The sequence below is a fragment of the Urocampus carinirostris genome, chromosome 4, assembly GCF_059441175.1.
Source record: "Urocampus carinirostris isolate Australia breed hairy pipefish chromosome 4, RoL_Ucar_1.0, whole genome shotgun sequence".
NCBI classification, from domain to species: Eukaryota; Metazoa; Chordata; class Actinopteri; order Syngnathiformes; family Syngnathidae; genus Urocampus; species Urocampus carinirostris.
Genome location: NC_142352.1, coordinates 40,938,822 through 40,959,168, shown reverse-complemented (window position 1 = coordinate 40,959,168; position 20,347 = coordinate 40,938,822). Strand labels below are relative to the sequence as shown.

Genomic DNA, 20,347 nt, shown 5'->3' with positions numbered 1-20,347 from the left:
TAAACCCCAAGCTGCGTAGTTCAGCCGAAAGGCACAGCTTGGAGCTGAAGTACGCATGGCTGGAGTAAAGCTTCATGTTTACTTTGGCAGCAAATTAAAGCTTCGGGTTTATTTCGGGCTTGTTTATCAAATCAAGTTAATCCGTCGGGTTCGGGCGGTTTCGGGTTTTATACACCCGCAACTTGGGTCGGGTTTGGGCAGATTTTTTTTAAGTCTGATTTTACCTCTATAGCCTAGCTCTTGCGGTTTAGTGTGAAAATAACATTGAAATTACATAATACAAATGTCATTGATATAATAATGTGTCAGTAATTTCACACAGAAATCGCACCAGAGTATAAGTCACACCCCAGTCAAACTATTAGAAAACCAAAGTTCTATTTGTAATCCAAAAATGTGGTATAAATATTTTCAATTGTCATTATATTTTGACGATTTTCGTTTTGTGAGGACAAATGAAAAAGCCGGGTATGTGGCCTGTGAGCCATAGTTTTTCCCACCCCTGCTCTAATCTCATCTGTCCCCACATACTCACCAACTGAGCATTGTCCACTTGCACTGGGCTGAGGCACGTCCACCACATGGCTGACGTCATCGAGCATCGCCATGGTAACCTGTGACACTTTCTTCTTCAGGTTTCCATAAACAGAACTTCCCACTTTGTGAAGGAGGCCCAGCCTGAGCCTATCCAAACTTTGCACCAGAGCTAAATTTTCTTTTGCCAAATTTCCCCCACTTGAGCGTGTCAGCGTTTGCAGGAAAATGCTCTGCAGGGAATTTTCATCCTCCTGCATTGCACCCTCTTGAAAATGAGATTCTGCTTGTTTCAAGGCTTCGGGGGGTACGCTGAAAGGCTTGAAACGTTCGCTAGAGCCTTTCCTGCGTTCAGCGCCGCCCCTTGCTGAGTGCAAACTGACCACGGGCCTCCAGCTGCGTGTTTCCATCAAGTGCAGTATGTGTTGAAGCCAGCCCACGCCAAAAGGGCAGTCCGTGTGACCTTTTAGAGCGCAGATGAAGCCCTGCAGTGCGGCGCTGGCTTGCCCGTATGTCCCGCTGACTAGCGCCTGGAAAGCGGCCTCCAGCACGGCACTCACCGTCTTCCAGTTCTGAGATAACAAGGTCAGAACTGATTTTTGAGGCTGACGTTGCAGAATGGTGGTTAAGCTCTGCAGTAGCCGTAAAAGCCAGTCCCAGTGGGGGCTTCCTCTCAAAGACAAAAACCAGTCTTTCATTTGGATGCTGGGACGAGGAGGGACTCTGCCGCTCTGTGTGGCGCTTCCTTCCGATTGGAGGAAAAAATGGAGCACCTTCTCCCAAAGTTGTTCGTCAGCTGAATCCAAAGGCACCTCGTCCAGTCCTGCGCTCATATCTTGGAGGTACTGAGAGACATTGTAGAGGAACCCAGAAAGGCGACGACGGTCAAACGGTTGGTTAAGTTTTGAACCAGGAAGTAGTCCGCTAAGAGTTTGAAGCCCCCCCACAATACTTTCCATCCACGGGTGCAAAAGTACGCCCTCGGTTGCATCCCGAGAGTTCCTTTTTGGATTGCTTTCCTTACTCAATTTTGATAGCAACTCTCTGAGAACAGCGCCTCTTTGCTGTTCCCTAATCTTTTCTGAATGAACGGCATTGAGGGACGCAAGACAAGGAATAATTTAGTGGGTAAACGTGGGAATAAAAAACACATTTACACTATATTGACATTACACTGACCTGTTTTCTCAGAGGATCCTTCTACTAATAAAATGGCACAAACAAGGATGCCTGTGAATTTCTGTAAAGTATCCATGCCTGGCGTTTTTGTTCTGCCGTCTTCAATTCATTGCAGTGAGAAATACATCACTCCTCATGAAGAATTCCTATTGATTATAAACAAAGCAACAGTTTACTTTCACTTGAAGGGATGAACTCGAGATGTAGAGGAGATTAAAGCTTAATGATTGGCGGCCACCTCGCCTTACACTTGCATTGCATGGCTAATAAACTACATCCAAGCGATTAACTATAATTGCTAAGTATTTTAAGTCAGTCACATCTGTGTTAAGGCTCGTCAACTCTGCTCTACCTCCAATTTTTAAAACAAAGTCCTTCTATCTCTCGGCCACTTTTAGGTTTCTACATGAGTCATGACTGACAGGCACACTTTTAGCACTCCTCCCCTCCTGCTGCTTACAGGCTGACAGGCAGAAGAGGGCCCAATCTATGCATGAACTACTACCAGAAGATAAAATGACTGGCAAATAGGAAGCGCTGCAAAGTGTGGACATTTTTTCAACTACAGAATAAGTCAATACCAAGTGTAATTTGTGTGGTAAAGTGGTCTGCTATTGTGGCAACACCACACATTGACATAAACACAGGAAAAAAAGAAAGCAACAAGCTTGATTCTCCTGGCTTTTGTTCTGAAACATTTGTGATAAAGATATTTTTACAGTTTTTTTAAAGTTTGCAATGTAGTTATTTAATCATTTTAGTGAATACAACATTTGTGCCTTGTTTATCAAAATTATAATCAAACTCAGGGAGTATGGATTCAATAATTGACATTTCCAAGCAAAGTATAGTGTATCGGATCGGTATTGACTGTTACTTGGATCGGATTGATACCAAAATGCCCAGTATGGCCCACCCTTAACAGTTACAATTTTGTACATTGGAGCAAAGTCCTGATACAGTTATGGATAACAAGACTTGACTTCATGCAAGCCAGGCTATTTTTAAAAATCACACCTGATAGTGAATGATTAAAGTCACTGTAATCTAAAAAATACTTTAAGATGTCATTGCCCATAAAAAGGCCCAATTGAATGTTAAACAATCACAAATAAACAAAGAGGCTTCAAAATCTTGAGAGACAAAGTCATTCCCTCTGGTTTGGAAATTGAGTGCAGATAGAACATTGGAAATTGTAAAATAAACAAGTTCAAGAACTCACCCGTGGCTATTTCAGTTAATGAAGTACAAGTTGCATCTTCTTCTATGTTGTCCCCGGTATTGCCCTTTAATTGCATCAACGGCACAATTTGTTTGAAGAGGATAAGAACAAAAACATCTTGTAAAAAGTGGGAGGTGGGATCAATACCTGTGTCATTGCTGGGTAACTTGACAGCCAACTAAAGTTTTGTGTTCCAGGTGGAGCGGAGTTCACTGAATGATCGAAAATCTGGATGACTTTAAATGTGTCCAGGACCTGCCTCTTTGTCTGCCATCCTCTACAAACTAATTCTTCATTGAGATGTCTCTCAGTGGGAGTTCACCGTGAAAGTTTAGCTTTGTTGGATGTGTAGTGTAGACGTGAGCAATATTGGCCAGCAGGACGAGGCAGGTTGTCAACATTTGGACTCCGTGAACAGCGTTACAATTGAGTCCTGTGCAAAGGTAAGAGCAGTCACCTTCCCCTGAGACGTAAAGTGTGCAGGGCCCCGAAACCTAAGAGGACGCTTTGCTCTGCTTGCTGTCATAGCGTGATACTGTGTTTCACTGGGACAATAAGTCCCTCTTGTATTATTAATATGAAAAGGAAACGCGATCACCAGATGCGCAAGAGCTGCTTTCGCTGTAGGGGTATAACATGAGAAATGGGATACACTTTGTCTGGCAGTCCACTGGCAACTAGATGTTGAGATTGTAATCCTTGGGTTCGTTCCAAGGTTTTAAGTCACAGCAAAGTCAACTTAACCGTCACTGTATTTATGACACAATATTAATAGCAGTATCTTCAAAAGACTTCTTTGTGCGCCACTTCCTTGGAGATTCAACAACCTCAAGGCTGCTGAACATCAAAATAGGATTTTACTCAAACATTATTATCTATAGAATTGCAATGAGGCTTTTTCAGAAAGTCAGATAATCTGGATTTTTAAAGTGTGATTCATGGTAATGATATACTGTCAAACTACAGCCCATATGTATATATATATATATATATATATATATATATATATATATATATATATGTATATATGTAAGTATATACATAAGTGCATAACATATTTGGGTCGAACTGATTTTTAATCAGCTCCTATTGAAAGTTGCACTAAGTTGCCTAGTGGGTCCATCGCTCATATTGCAGATAACAAAACATACAGCATTTTTCCTCAACTCGTGATCTTGATTGAAGAGATTTTTTTTCTCTAAAGTCCTAAAAAGTGATTTATGCAGTTATATTTTTAATATGACAATATGGTAAAAAATAATTTTGTTTTGGTGCCACTCTTGTCCACAGTTTCTCTGCATGTATGTTCCCAACCTCATTAAAAATACAAAAGAAGCATTTGTCCATACTTGCTATTTTTTTAATAGTGTATTTATTTAAATATCAAGATATTTATTGAATTTTCGGCAAGAAAATTATGATTACTTCCTAATTTATTTTGAGCTTTTATATTCATATTTAAATGTATTGCTTAAAAAGGGACAATATATATTCATTTGCTTTTATTCTGAACATTTTTAAATCATTTTGATTTTAACAAAATCCAACCTGACAATATCTAAACTCGAAACAAAGACCTAACAGGAAATGGAAATCCCACGACCTGAAGCTGTGTGCTATCTGAGCAGTCAAAATAAAGTCTTGGGATGAATAGGGACATGTGTGTGGAGATTGGGCTCAGGTGTGTCTTGTTTCACACCCGGTTGGCAACATCTGGGAGAAGGTAGCACGCCAGATCCTGACTTACAAAGACTTCAGCAAACAGACCATCCCCACCAAAACAGGAACCAGAAGCGGCTGAGGGATTTTTTTATATGCCACCAAAACTGGAACCAGAAGCGGCTGAGGGACTTTCTCCTCGCCACCGGCCGACGGACTTGCTCCTCGCCGCCGAGACAGAAACCGGATACGGCAAAGGGTCTTTCTCCTTGCTGCTAAAACCGAGATGTGGAAGCTTCCCCTGGGTCATTTGGTGGTGAAAAGTTTGCCGTATTGACCCAAACGCAGGGAAGACAGAAGATAGGCAGGTGTGCTCAAAATGCATGATGGTATTAAATAACAAAATAAAGTACAACGTAATAAACAAGTAGTCACAAACCAATGAGATGTCCAAAGAAAACCAAACATGACATGATAGCAGGTAAAAGTAAAAATGACATTGCTGTAGCAACCAGGATGTCAATGGCAATAACCCAAAGCAGTGTGCTGTTCTAGCAGTCAATATAAAGTCTTAAAATAATTAGGGACAGGTGTCTGAAAATTAGGCTCATGTGTGTTCTGATCTGCATCCGGTTGAGCAGGGAGCTTTGCAGAGCCTGACAATTTTTTTGCTAACACAATGCGGCCCGCGACTCAAACATTTTGCTGACTGCTTTTTAAATCCATAGGAAAAAAATAGCATATGAAAGTATTTGCATATAGAGGAGTCTGTTGGGTTCTGGTGCACCCCCTTCCACCAGAGGTTGCTTAATGGATCTTGAATTGGCACAGGCGTCCAAACACCACACATCTGTCCCTAATTATCGAGAGCCTTCATAAGGGCATTGTGGTCGGCACCCGTGGTCGGGTCTTCATTAAGTTTCGCAATACAGATCACTACCACATTGTTTTTCCAGTTTAATCCTGGTTTTTGAGGTTTGTTTTTGGATAGTTTATTGTTCATTTACACTTTGTTTATTACTTTTTTGATGATTTTGTTATTAAATTGTCACGGACCAGAAACAGACACAGGACCCAATAGCGCTCGTTTACTCAGTTTTATTAATAAAGAGGGAGAGTCTGGCTTGCTTCCACGATGCGATGGTTGACGGACAAGGGTAGCAGGTGCCTGGAGACGCGGAAGTGGCCCTTCCGTGCCGAGTAAGGATGGTCGTAGATTTGCAGGAATACTAGTCATTAGCCGGGACGGGAGAGCAAGGGGGTATTGATTTCGGAAACAAGGTCGGGATCAGGTGTCAGGCAGGTAGCGGGGCAAAACAGGTCGGATGTCGGGATGGCAACGGGTATCAGGCAGAGAAAAACAGAGCAGGAAAAGTGTCCGAAAGTGAGAGCTTGCCAAGCTGGGAGCATCGGTTCGCAACGATCTGACAGGGTTCTCTTGCAAGTCGGGGGTTTAAAAAGAGTCTATTAACCAAATCTGCTCTCAGGGCTTTTGGCACCAATCGGGCAGTCACAGGTGCCTTGAAATCGGCAATCATGACATCATTTTACTTACTACCCTGCCATGGTTCCTGCTTTCCTGTGTTAGTGTCCACGACAAAGAAATATCAGAGAAAGTCCTTTGCTTCCTAATACAGCTCTGATGCAGATGATAAATAACCTAAATTGTTGTACAATTGATTCAGCTGTTAAATTATGCATTGACTTTCATCAGTTATCTGTCATCTACAATTTTAAATACTGCAATATATTTGAAATATGTCAATCGTTTCGTCCTATGATCTGCTATAGTAATAGAGCTAGACGAGGAATTCCTAGGGCAAAGTTGATTGAATAACTTTATTGATGCTTTTATTGGCAATTACATTTACTTGGAACTTCAACTGGGAGATGTAAACCTTAAAAAAAACATTTTACATTGTTTACAAATTGTGTGTGCACCAAAAGCTGTTTGTTTTGAAGCAAATTGTATAATATGGTAAGGCAAAATGTGCCATGTCTCAATAAACAAAAAAATTAAATACAACTGCTATTATTTTTTTCAGTCCATTTTATGAGCATTTATCATTCACTACAGTCAAAAAATGGCTGACAAATTATTTGTATTTGCAAAAATACTAAAATACTTGCTAGGGATCGGCAACCCAACATTTTTAAAGAGCCATGACTGATCTAAAAACAAAACAAAAAATAAAAGCTATATAAAGATATAATTTAAATAAAATAATAGGCAATTCAAGAAAAAAACCTACTTGTTCGACAAATAAATAAATTGTAAAGAAAATCACAACACAAAAAAATATATATACAGTGGGACCTCGCTACTTCGCGCTTCGACGTTTGCGGATTCAGAGCTTCGCGGGCCTAAAAAAATAATAATAAAATAAAATAATATTTTTTTTTTTTTAACCATTTTTGAAGGGGCGTTGCTACTTTGTGGTTCCATGTTCGCGGGTTCAGAGCTTCGCAGGTTTAAAAAATAAAAATAATAAAATAATGTAATTTTATTTTTATTTTTTTTATTTTTTAAGCATTTTTGAAGGGGCGTCGCTACTTTGTGGTTCCACGTTCGCTGGTTCAGAGCTTCGCAGGTCTAAAAAATAAAAATAATAAAATAAAATAATTAAAAAAAAAAAAATATATATATATATATATATATATATATATATATATATATATATATATATATTTTTTAGCATTTTTGAAGGGGCGTTGCTACTTCGTAGTTCCACGTTCGCGGGTTCAGAGCTTCGTAGGTCTAAAAAATAATAATAATAGAATAATATATATATATATATATATATATATATATATATATATATATATATTTTTTTTTTTTTTTTTTAGGTGCGCCGCTACTTTGCGGATTTTCACTTATCGCGGGTGGTTTTGGTCTCCATTAACCGCAATAACCGAGGTCCCACTGTATAATTCTCACCCCCATATTATTCAATTTTCAAACATTTCTGAAAATTCTGTAAGGGAGCCACAAAGGTTCTAGAAACGCAGGTTTCTTAACCCCAGTCCATAGCCTTAAAATGTCATCACTATAACCAAACTAATGTCATGCCTTCGTTTTTTTTAATCTAGAGTAGATCATTCATTCAAAGTTTGTTCTCAAATGAAGAATTTGCCAGCAAAAGCTGTTTCACTGAGACACCAATATAACTGCTTTACTTTATACCAAAGGAGTAAAAGGGGTGGGGTGCAAACAGAAGAAAAGATCTTTCTACTTGTGAGAAACTAAAAAAACCCTTTTTCTGTGGTGTGAAATGAGGGGTGTCAACTCGGATTTGCAGGGAATTGTTGCCATATGCTGTTAAGTGGTTAAGGTCATATTAATTGTTTTCTTAGCATTATTTGCAATGCAAAATACACTGAAAACAGGTCCGAGACACACTTTTTTTAGGTCCCATCCCAACAATTGAGAAAGACAGGTTTAAACCCTTGTATGATCCGCCAATGATGCTGGCTTTTGGGCGGATCAGCCTTTTGTAACCAAGGATATTTAATAAAAAGAAAAGGCAGAAGGGAGAGGTCTTAAAACTGATTTTGAATTTGGCATTATAAGGGTTTTTGTACAGTCCTTTCCTGTTCCCTCCTGAAATTTAGAATTCATGGAGATCCCCTCTTGTTATTTTGAGTCTACTAAACTATAAACTGATAATTTTAATCCTTTGTGCGGGATTTTGGAATGTACCACATTTTTTAAATTGCATTACAGAAAAGGAATAACTTAATCACTGTATTCTAATTTTCTGAAACTGTCTCTAACAGCTCTTATCCGTAAAAAGGTAATCACTAGATGTTGAGATTGGAATCCGAAATTTAAAAATAGTATCCAATTGTTTATTGTACATTGAATCTTGAATCAAAATGGGATGACTTTGCATGCTACTCTATTAAGTTAATCACTGTTTTGTCCCCATTAAAGCGAGAGATGGTTGCTGGAAACTTGACCTCTGCCGTCGCAAAGCGGTCCATGGCGGCTTTCACTTTCGCCTCCATGTTTGCAATCTTCTCATCCTCTTTCTTCTGAATATTTTTAACCTCCTGAGCAAGGGAGGTACGCAGCTCATCTCGTTCCCGTGTAATCTGCAATCACAATCATGTGAGGGAATCATCAGTGTGGGCCTGAAGGTAACACTTTGCTATTGAAGAAATATTCGGTATTTACCTTGATTAATTTCTGCTTAAGTACCTCTACATTCAGTTTCTGATCCTCAAACTCCTTTTCCATTTCCCTCTCAATGGTGTCCTGTTAAAAGCTCAATGTCAAAGTTCTGGTTGTCTCAAGTCAAACCACCCAGTAGAAAATATCCTTTGACACAATAAAGAAAAATATTAAATATTACAACCTGATTTTTAACGGGGTTCTTCATTTTTCTTTGAATTTCAGCAGTTTCCTCTTGGACCGCTACAAGGAGCTTATTGAGACGCTTGTTTTCTGATAGAATTTGTTTCAAATCTTTTTCCTTTTCTTTCTGTTTCATCTTTGAATGTTCTATTTGTTTCTGGGAGACAATAGCATAAATATGTTTTAAGAAATATTTACATATTGCATTTGGGAACCGATGCTGAAAGTTAAATATGGGCACATTTTTATGCCATATTTTGAAAAAGTCAGCGTGCTCACCTTCAATGAATCATTGTAATTCAAATCCCGGTCCATGGTTTGATTGAGGAAATTGAGTGTGGCCCCATATATCAGGTCATGGTCACTGGTCAGATCACTGAGATAGTTGTTCAACAGATTCTCTTGTTTGAGGAATTCCGTATTCCTTTTGTTGACCAAGTCCTCTCGAAAAAATTCCAGCTTTTCCTTGTAATGAACTTCTAATTCTGATCAAGTATGCAGAAAAGATCATTTCAAGTAACACTTTTATAATTCAGTGTTGGCAAATTTGCGATATAGAATTCAATACACAATGTTCTCTTGCAGCAAGGCATTTCAATTTTGCTGATTTGCTCTATTGTGAACAGTTATTACTCACCGAATTGTGATATTTATAACCTTGTTTCTGGTTCAGATATGAGAATCTTTTGAATGCTAAAAGTTGTACTTATTTGCTATGATGAATACTTACAAGGGCGGGAGTGAGCATTTTCATGTCTCTTTGAGACATAAATGCACCCCAAAATAAGATTCACATTATTAATAAAAGTTACATTAAAAAACAAAAACAAACAAAAAAAAAACAATCAAAACACTACATTGAGGGAATTAAGTCTTTGTTTTCTGAAAGGAATAGAGGTTTGGAATGTAAGACCGACAAAAAAGTGAGGGAACATTGTATTATTTACCAATCAACATTTATTTGTAAAGCACTTTTCAGCCAACAAAATACAACTCAAAGTGCTATAAGAACATTCAATTTATGATGAAAAATAAAATACCCTCTGTCAAATATTCTTAGCAGTTCTACAAAGCGCTTTTCACACTTCGCGTCATTTCAATGACTTTAATTGTATTAATCGCTCTGTTTCATAAGCTTTATTCCAGTTTTGCAAGATGTATATCTGCTTGTTGTCTTTCTCTTTTTGGCTGCTGCTTCTACCATATTTCCATCCTTATATTTCTAACGATATGTCAAAATTCAGTACTAAGAACTAATCACAGAAACAAACCAATGCAATGTGAAATCTCTCTAAATTCTCACAAATTTGTAAACATTGGCCAAAGAAAGTTACTCTTTTCACTTAAGGTTGGCCAAAACATTCTATGTTGACTTAAAATTGTATTCATAATAGATTACGATGGGAAATAAATATTTTAGCAACAAAATTGTATAGGTTAACAGGTATGCAGTTAAGATAGATGGGTTAGGGGAGCCCCATCACGTCTGAATATGTTCACTTACTTTTTTACTTATTTTCCTTCATTTGTTGCTCATATTTTAACTGAACATGCACCCCAAAAATTCAGCTATTCTATAGCACTTTGTTGTGAAATATTGTTGTTGAGGTCCAACTCTAATCCGTTTTTTTTTTTTTTTATTAAAATATTGTAATATGTTGTTTTGCTAAAGCCTGTGTCGTCCTTTTTGACATTGTAAGTTGAGTATTGTTGTGTTCCCGGGGACCCCATTCGAGGCACAGCAATGGCCACGACGGGCGGGGCCATTGCATGACATTTTAAGGCTATGGACCGGGGTTAAGAAAATGGACCGGGGTTAAGAAATCTGCGTTTCTCGAGCCTTTGTGGCTCCCTTTACAGGATTTTAAGAAATGTTTGAAAATGGAATAATATGGGGGTGAGAATTATAAATGGATTTTATTGCGTTGTGATTTTCTTTACAATTTATGTATATGTAGAACAAGTAGGTTTTTTTCTTGAATCGCCTATTATTTTATTTAAATTATATCTTTATATAGCTTTTATTTTTTTATATTTTGTTTTGTTTTTAGATCCGTCATGGCTCTTTAAAAATGTTGGGTTCCCAATCCCTAGCAAGTATTTTAGTATCAAATAATTAAACAACAAGTTAATGCACATTCTTAAAGGAACACTGTGTAATATTTGACCCCTTGACGTTGCTGTATTGAGTAATGCAACCTCTAACGAGTGCTACCCCAAAAGCCACTCCTTTGCACTACCGTACTCCATTGTCATTGTTATTGTTTAACTGACTGCCCATTTTGCACATCTGTTCAGTTGCTCTTCTTGCACTCTTTGCACAACTGTACAGTACTCATAGCTATAATTATTTACCTACCATTGCACATCCATATTTTTTTGTACATTATATGACCCCCCACTTGCGTGTTTCACTCTACATTTTTTTTATTTTATTGCACTGTTGTACATAAAATCCCTTTTCAATACTCCAACTCAATACTACATATTTATATCTGTATATTTAAGGAAACTGTGCGGGTCAGATGTATCGAAATTTCGTTCTGTATACATGTGTACAAGAATGACAATAAAGTATAACTGAATCTGAGAAGCGATAAAACCATGTAGACTTAAAGTGACCAAACAAAACTATTTTCTTATTAATATCTTGCCCAGCCTATCACAAGATTTTAGTGGGGTACTCTTAGCAGCAAGATGGCTGACAATTATATAATTTCCCTCGAGGTCATAAGTCTTGAACGTGGTACCCGTAAGGACAGCTCAGGTGCCCGCAGACCTGCTCTGAAAATAGCTTATCAGTACTGGGTCACTGGGTGTCTTTCTAGTAAAATAATTATTTTAGTGATTGACTGAGTTTATCTAACCCAACTTAATTACCCGGTACTAACATTGCAACGACAAAGTAGTACCATGATAAGTTGTTATTTTGGAAAAAAATATCAAACTGGGTGCCCTTTGAGCTAATTAGTAACAAAAAGTAGCTCTCAGCTAGAAAAATGTTAGAGACCCCTACTCTAGGTGAAACCTCGTGTTATGTAAAATACCTATTTCTCAACAAATGAGTGTATAAGAAAATGCCCATTGATATGATAGTTGAGGCACTTTTGCTAGTTTTTAAAATCAATATTGTTTTTTAAATAAAATAGTGGTAGTTTTTTATACACAAAAATAATACACAATTCCCATATAATAATTTGGGCTATTGTGTTAACTAATGCAATTGAACCTATTTTTGAAAGCATTTTATGTTTCAATCGGAGATAAATGGTGCTCAAGATTTTGTGATTTAAATGTAAATATTGTTAACTACCACGAAAGGATATTATAACTTTATTAATGAGCGCCATTGCTTGTCTACAGCAGTGACATCGGGCAACATGTTGTGAATCCAGTTGTATACAGTTGTCTGTTCTGTGATTTACTAAATAAACAGGTGTTCATCTTCCATGAATCGGTAAATTTATGAAACTCCCTGTTTTCGTACACCATGGTGGTTGATTTCTCCACTTCCTCACACCTTGTTAAATACACAATAGTGACATATGTGGCCTATCGATGACGTATAGGTCGCTTGAATGCGTCTCGAATGTCCACACAGAAGTTGCATTCCAAAAGTTTAAATATGTATAGGATTTAGTATCACGGATTAACATAGCCTGGATCTGGTGTGGAAAAATCGGATATATGCCGCTGAAACCGATATTAAAAAATCGGATACAGGTCGCGTTCGTGCAAAAAAAATATTGATTTTCATGGTGTGTGAAACTAGCCTTATTGGGAAAATACACAATTTTTTGTCATGATTTGCCAATTGCACTCACCTGCACTCACTCGTTCAGCCCCAGCTGCCACTAGTTCCCTAGTTAGTCCTCCTCCTATTTAAACCTGTCATTCTCGTTCACTCCTGGTCATTCCGTCTGCAAACCTCAGCGCGTGCAAGGCAGGCACTTTTGACTCTGGCTCCTGTTTTGATCCCGACCTGTTTCTTGTATCAATCCCCGATCCAAGCACAGTTCTTCTGTCCTGGCTACCCATATCCTGATTCTGTTTCTGTTTCCTGTATCAAACCCTGGTCCAAGCTCCGTTCTCCTGTCCCGGCTACCCGTATCCCGATTCTGTTTCCTGTATCGATCCCTGGCTTCCTGCTCGTCCCGGCTGCCCGACTTGTTTTCATCTCCGACCACGCTTCGTTTGCAAGTGCTTCCCACTCCTCCTGCCCAGCAAGCACCAGGTTGCTGTCTTTTTCCTCTTGCCCTGACTTCCCCGATCCCCTAATAAAGCATTGTGGTAAACGTTACGCATTTGGGTCCCCTGCTTGTACCGGTCGTGACATGTTTTAAAAGTCTTGTGCACATTTGAAGTCCCATAACTCCTTAACTATGAATGGTTGTAAGATAAAGGTCGTGCTATTTTAAAGCTGTTTACATGAGGGTTTTTGTAGGGCTATTGATTTTTACTTTTTTTCAGACTCTTTAATGGATTTAACCAAACCAGAAAAGGGGTTTTGTGCGCTAAAATTGGCAAAAACTGAATCATGGACTGTTTTTCAATGTGAATTTTGCACAAAATTCAGAAAGGAGCCACCAGAGAGGAAGTCCATTATGATTGGGCATGCTAAACTGAAAACGGATAGGTGCCTATGCCCAGCTAAAATAACGCCCCTAGAATTTAGAAGATGTGATTGAACAAGCTCAAACTAATTTCCAGAAGAGCTCCTGTATTTAGATCAGAATAGCCAGTATAGAACATCAGTGTCCCACAACAGGTTTGTCTAACATTTGAAGGACATTGATAAACTAGCTCATTGTGACTTTTGCATTAGAATGCAGCAGAAGATGAAAGATGACAGAATTGACGACCGGCTTGTTTTAAGTGATGAGGTGAATTTCTATGTAAATGGAAAAGTTAACAAGCATAACACTGACATAAGGGGTACTGAGAACCCACATGAACTTCTTGAGCAGCAGGGAGCCTCCCCCAAGGTGACTGTGTTTTGTGCTATGTCAAAAAAAATATCTACAGACCATTCTTCTTTGTAAAAGCAGCAGTCAATGGTGATACGTACCTCGACAATTTGTAAAACTGATTAATGGCCAAAATGAGTGATAAAGGGTCTGGTGACTTAATTTTCCATCAGGATGGAGCACCACTACACTGGAGCTTCCAGGTTGGACTGTTTCGGAACACAACACTGCCAGAGAGATGGATTGGACAGTCTGGGCAGAATGATCCCAATCTCATGTCCTGGCCACCCAGATCTTCAAATCTCACACCATGGGATTTCTTTTTGAGGGGATGTGTGATATGATATGTTTATGCCAAGAGATGTGGATGAACTGAAGGCACGAATAACAGAAGCTGCTGCTACCGTTGCTGGGATGCGTTTAGCAAGTGTTTAACTATAGGCTCGATGTGTGTCGTGTCACCAATGGTGCTCAGATTGAATATCTTTAAACATTTCATGTAAAAAAATTAGTTTACAAGCTTTTGGAATTTACCAGATGTGTTTCCATACCCTTAGAGGTTTGCAAGAAATTCACTATCAAAATGTGCCCAAGACTTTTGGAGCACCTTGTATAACAAGAGTAGAATCACTGTGTGGTCTGGTGCCGAATACAAACAGAAATGCAATCAAAATTCCATGTTGGGAAATTAGAGGTTTACCTTTAAGTAGATCCATCCAGTTCTTTTCAGTTTTGGCCAATTCCTGTCTCTGTTTCTGTTGACAAACAACTCAATTTCTGAGCAAATATTTTTGCATTCAAAGATATATAACAATAACTATTGGTGATATTCACCAATCAATGTTGTGCTCACCTGCTCCAGCTCAAAAACATCGTTTTCCATATCGAGCTTGTACAACTCAATCTTGTTCTTAATTGCTGTAGTCTTCTTGTGAAGCACCTTCTCTAGTTGGGCTGATTCTTCCTCCATCTCCTCAGCAGTTGTGACACAATCTGATTCGAATTTAGACATGGTCTTGTGATACTCATACAGGAGGTGCTTTACTTTCTGCTTGTGTACCTGGTCGCAGAAAAAAAAACCTTGTTTGATTGGCAGATGCACTTTGCCGTAATGTGGGTTTTGCCAAGGTTTTATGATCATATAGAGTGGACTAGCTCTAGCAATAATTGACTCATTTGTTAAACTGTGATGAATATTAGCAGTTGCATACTTTAACTTCCATAAGGTGACGATATTCGTCATCCTCTATCTTCTTCTCTTTGTTGTGGAGTTGCGCCACAGCCTCCTCCACTTGCTTCTTGGTCACGCTCCAAAAGGAGAAGATCTTATCTCGTTCAAGCTGGAAGTAATTTCTCTCTTCCCGCTCTCTGTCCAACTCTTCTTGCAGGCTGACAATATGCTCTATTATCTAAAGATGCAAAAATTATTTTCTCAACTTAAACCATCATGTGAAAAATATCACTACTTAGAATAGAAATAGAAGAAGAATAGAATTTACTTTTATTGTCATTCTTTGTACCAATGCACACAGAACGAAATGTCAATATACCTGACCCGTACAGTTAAACTGTAGCGAGCCGATGCAGCTGCAGCCAAACAGGGCGCAGCCATTTTAGTCATTAGGTGACCAAACCCCCAAATTCCAACCCCTGATGCCGAGCGCCAAGCAGGGAGGCAATGGGTACCAATGTTGTAATTTTTAGGTATGACTCGGCGGAGGTTTGAACCAGTGACCTCCCAGTCTCAGAGCGGGCTCCCTACCATCTAGGCTACCGAGCTGATGATACTTGCAATTTACACCCAATAAACGTCTTCATGAATATTGAGTAGTTAGCGCATGGTTCATGTCATAGGAACCTCCTGTGTGGGTTCAAATCCAGCTCCAGACTTCCTGTGCGGAGTTTGTATGTTCTCCCCGTGCTTGCGTGGGTTTCCTCCGGGCACTCCGCTGTCCTCCCACATTCCAAAAACATGCATTTTCAGGTGAATTGGCCGGTCCAAATTGTCCCTAGGTGTGAATGAGCGAGTTAGTTGTCTGTCCCCGTGTGCCCTGCGATTGGCTGGCAACCTGTTCAGGGTGTACCCTGCCCATTGCCCGATGATTGCTGGGATGGGCTCCAGCACCCCCGCGACGCTACTGAGGATAAGCGGTGCAGCTAATGAGAGAGATGAGAGATGTCTATTCGGTAGATTGCCGGGCAGAGAAAGCACAGTATATACATGCAATAATTCAGAGCCGGGGTCACCAAACGGAAGCTGGCGGGCCTTATCAGGCAGTTTTTGATAATGTCTGATGGGTGTTGCCAAATCATGCAATATACCACTTCTGAAGTAGCCCTATTGCATGTTTATCACTGCAAATGATCAAATTTAGGGAGATATTACTTTGATATTACTGTCAATAGATATGAAATAATATTTTCTGTGTTTCAAAATCAATTTGAAACGGTCCCTTCATAGCAAATAGACAATAAAACACAACTGGTGCAGGCAAATGCAAACAAGGAAAAATAGATAGGCTTACGTTTTCTATTTTCCTCCTGTATTGCCGAGATTTTTGCTTTAAGACTCTCAGCACAAAAAATACGATAGCAATTAGCTAAAAAACTATAAACTTATTCACAGCAAAATGTTTTATTTGTTAAGTAAGACTCAAGAACTAAGAATAAAATGAGTTAAATGCACAAAAGGGCTAGTTAACAAATGCTAACAATAATTATTTAATGCTCAAATAGAAGTGTGGGATTAAAACAAACTAGCTGCCGATTGACAACCGTGCAGCTTTGTCTCTCAAATTAAACAACATCATTATGAATTGTATATTTGCGTGCATCAATTAAAAAAAACGATTTAGGCGAGAGATATGCAGATTACTGCCTTCAAGAATGTTGTCAAGAGCACAATTTTTTTGGTTTTTGGTTTGAACAATTTTATTGACACTAGTAACAGCAAATAAACAATGTGAGCTTTGAACAATTTTTTTCGACAATCCTAACAGCAATTAAGCATGTTCAAAATTTCGTTTTTCACAATTTCGTAATATCTGACAATATGACGTTTTAACAATTTTTTTAACAGCAATTAAACACACAATTTCATTATATCATATCCCAACAATATGAGTTTTTATCACATGATCATTTTATTAATCGCAGCATGCTGTTGCTTCTAACCTGCTCCTTGGACAATTCGTCCTTGGTGAGTCCATTTATGAGTGGCGCAGACTTCATCTTGGCTGACTTTTTACCCGGACTCCTCTTTTTGGGTGGCTAGACAAAGTTAGCAAGAATAAACGAAACTTAGTGAGTTGGTGTTTCTAAAAGTGAGATACCGTTAGCAAGCACGTTAACATAAACCTCTCGTGATGTTTTAATGCTCATAAATACAAGATAGTACGGCCGTTTAATGAATGCAATTATAAAGGTAAAATAAACATTGTCTCACCATAATTCCAATGCGTCACTTACAGACGGCAGCTGCTAACACTTGTTGCTATAGCAACAAGATGCGCCAATACCACCGTTTAACCAAAAACAATTCTAATTTCGAAAACTGTTTACCGCGTAGTTATCAATGACTGTAAAAAATATCTATTATTGTAAAACTGACAAAGTAGCGAACATAAACAAACAGAGAAACGAAAAAAAGTTCATGTGATGGTGCAATTAGGGCTGAAATGCAAGTAAACATTAGTAGGGCATAATCAAATGTGTAATTAGGAGAAGAGTGAATAAAAAATGAAATGGTCGAGCATGTGGGACAGAGAGAGCAATGGGCGACACCTGTATTAAATTCAACAACATGTTGGGACAGCAAGGGTTGATGGCAAAAAGTGGAGACTGTATTGACGAGACTAAGGATTGGACACAATACCTTGAACAAAACGTTAAAACTGATCGGAAAACCCAACGCAGTGTGCGTGTCACGAGGAAGAATCGGTGGAGCATGTAATAATGGCAGTGGTGTGTCGTGTGTTTCACACCTAGGCCTTCAGTGATGGCCCTTAGTGACGCATACCTGTCAACTTGTACGTTTTTGCCGTACAAAGTACGTTTGTTATGCATTTTAAGACGTGTGCGACGTACAAGAAAATCTGTACGGAAAAATGCAAATTTGTAAATTATGGGTACGATTCGGTATACATCGACTATCACGAAACGGCAAATCAATCAAGTCAAGCGAGTCCGCCGCGGTAGCCTCTATCTCGGTATTGTTTTTTTTCCCGTTGCAAACGAAGCGAGCGTGGTCTTAAAAAACATTGGATTTCATGTGCTGGTTGTGTAGTGAAAGAAAGTCCATCTCTTTTAGCGGCTTTTTCGGCTCAACTCATTAAAGGGAGCTGGCTCTGAAATGGTTCACTTGCTTTAGTGCATTATGTTACGAATTATTATGTCGTATAAAGAAGTTAAGAAAATAAGGAAGTATAAAAGGAGAAAATGGAAAAAGGCAGGTTTGTGGGTATCCCATTAATCAGTATATTACCAACAATAATTTAACATTATGCAGAAAATGAATTAATAATTTGAATAAGAAAATGTATTATTCTACTTAATTATATTTGCATGTATTTTTTCCTTCTACAGTGAACGTCCAAGCTACTTCATTTTTGAACTTTTTTATAATAAACCCCATTCATGTCGAGCAACTCAGTATCTCCCAACAAAATGTGAATTAACAATATACTGTGTATAATATAACGAAACACATGTACAATATAACATTTTAAACTACAACTTGCTTGCTCATTCACAACTTGGGACAATTTGGACCGGCCAATCCACCTGAAATGCATGTCTTTGGATTGTGGGAGGAAACCGGAGTGCCTGGAGGAAACCCACGCAAGCACGGGGAGGACATACAAACTCCGCACAGGTAGTCCGGTAGCTGGATTTGAACCCACACAGGAGGTTCCCAAGACCTTAGAACTGTGCCGCACATGCGCTAACCACTGCGCCGCCGTGCTGCCCTGGCCTTAAACTTGTTGAATATCAAAAGTTCTAATTATTTTTTAATTTTATCTTTTCTTTGTACATCTGTAAATATCTTAATTTGTATTTATTGTGATTGTCAGGGACAAAGTGTTTTACATAACTAAAGTATTCTTGTATTTCAAAGTGTATTGGTTGTTGCACTGAAAAGTCAATATTTTTAACTAACAATTTGTTGTGTGTTTTTTAGAGATTCTGAGTTGATGATAAAATTGCTTGGTATAAAGAAAGAAAGTTAAAAGTGTACTGACGAGTGAAAAAATAAATGCAATTATAATTTAGTAGAACGGGAGCTGCTGGAGTGGCTGCCATTCGTGACGGCGCCGGAAGAAAAGATTCAATTTGAATCATGTACAAACAAACAAACAAACAATTGAATCATGTACAAACAAACAAACAAAATATTCATAATAAAATGGGGGGAAAATAATTTCTGATACTGATATAACCAGGTAAAACTAATTTTAAGTTACCTGTCCAAATGAATGTTGTGCCATCTCACCTTTCCCACTCTCTCTCCTCTCACCTTTCCCACTCTCTCTCCTGCAGTTGACTTGCTGCTGCTCGCTCCTGAAACTAATACTTACCTCTTTGTGTATGTGCAAAGAAAGTATCTATCTATCTATCTATCTATCTATCTATCTATCTATCTATCTATCTAATAGATTTTAGACTTTGGTGCATTACCACCCCTTTGCTAATATTGTCAACTCGAAATCTGATTGGCTAGACCAACAGTTTTATCGAACTCTGATGTTATCTGTCAGTGCCTTTAGTTGTATTTGTGAAGGCCTACGGGCATATTTCTGACAACAAGTAATGGCTTAAATGTGAAAGAAGCGCAACCAGGGGGTAAAGCAATTAAATAGAGCTGACAGACAATTAGGAATTATTTCAAAGCTACAAAATATAATTATATCACATGATTCTAATGTTTTTGTGTAAACAAAGAAGGCCTTGCAGGCCCCGGCGGTCCACCACTGAATTATGGAGTGCTAAAACATATGTAGCGAGGGGAAATGAAGAAGGGGTCGGTAAAAGAGGGAATAATTTAAGAACTGTCTCTAAAAGGGTAGCTGGACTTGATTAATGGGGTTTTGGGGTTTTTAAGGGTTATTGTTCTATCTTCGTTATTCATTATCCATTATCCGTTATCGGTCAGTTCATAATACGCTACAAAGCCTAGGAGCCGGGACACTTACTCTCAGCCAAAAGGCCAAGCTAAGGTCCTAGCCCTAAAGCCTTGCGAATGCACCGTTCCCGGAGGTACTGCAATACCGGGCCGATGCGTGGAGTGGACAGAGCAAGCTCATATTCCATCTCCGAAATGCAAAAATCAAAGAGGCCAAGCTAAGGACCTAGCATCAAAAAGTCAAAAAGGGACACATTGTAAGTTCCACTTCTTAACAGGCGGGATGCACCTTCATGATCATGGTATCT

The 20,347-nt window shown here is 38.7% G+C and overlaps 2 protein-coding genes and 1 pseudogene across 2 annotated transcripts in view; all 3 read right to left on the bottom strand.

Moving 5' to 3' along the window:
• LOC148367584 (stereocilin) overlaps positions 1-1,789 on the bottom strand; it is a 44,825-nt gene extending 43,036 nt beyond the window's left edge. The window contains exons 1-2 of the mRNA XM_088333278.1: positions 1,714-1,789; positions 536-1,615 (exon numbers count right to left, since the gene is read on the bottom strand). Coding sequence (XP_088189404.1) covers positions 536-1,615; positions 1,714-1,789 — 1,156 coding nt within the window. The remainder of the gene's footprint in view (positions 1-535; positions 1,616-1,713) is intronic.
• A 6,640-nt stretch (positions 1,790-8,429) lies between these two features.
• drc4 (dynein regulatory complex subunit 4) lies at positions 8,430-17,465 on the bottom strand. Its single transcript, XM_088333277.1, has 9 exons — positions 17,364-17,465; positions 17,093-17,188; positions 15,130-15,327; positions 14,772-14,978; positions 14,619-14,673; positions 9,231-9,436; positions 8,953-9,108; positions 8,772-8,852; positions 8,430-8,689 (listed from the first exon to the last, which is right to left on the bottom strand). The coding sequence occupies exons 1-9, from the start codon at positions 17,364-17,366 to the stop codon at positions 8,489-8,491; spliced, it is 1,203 nt and encodes a 400-aa protein (XP_088189403.1). The 5' UTR covers positions 17,367-17,465; the 3' UTR covers positions 8,430-8,488.
• Positions 17,466-20,158: 2,693 nt separating this feature from the next.
• Positions 20,159-20,248, bottom strand: LOC148367582 (U2 spliceosomal RNA; annotated as a pseudogene).
• Positions 20,249-20,347: the final 99 nt, after the last annotated feature.

What these genes read in the sequence shown, in the direction of transcription:
- drc4 (XM_088333277.1), bottom strand. An exon ending in ACGAATTGTCCAAGGAGCAG is followed by an intron (nt 15,328 to 17,092) that starts GTTAGAAGCAAC and finishes TTGCATCTTTAG; the next exon opens with ATAATAGAGCATATTGTCAG. An exon ending in GTCACCTTATGGAAGTTAAA is followed by an intron (nt 14,979 to 15,129) that starts GTATGCAACTGC and finishes TTCTGCGACCAG; the next exon opens with GTACACAAGCAGAAAGTAAA.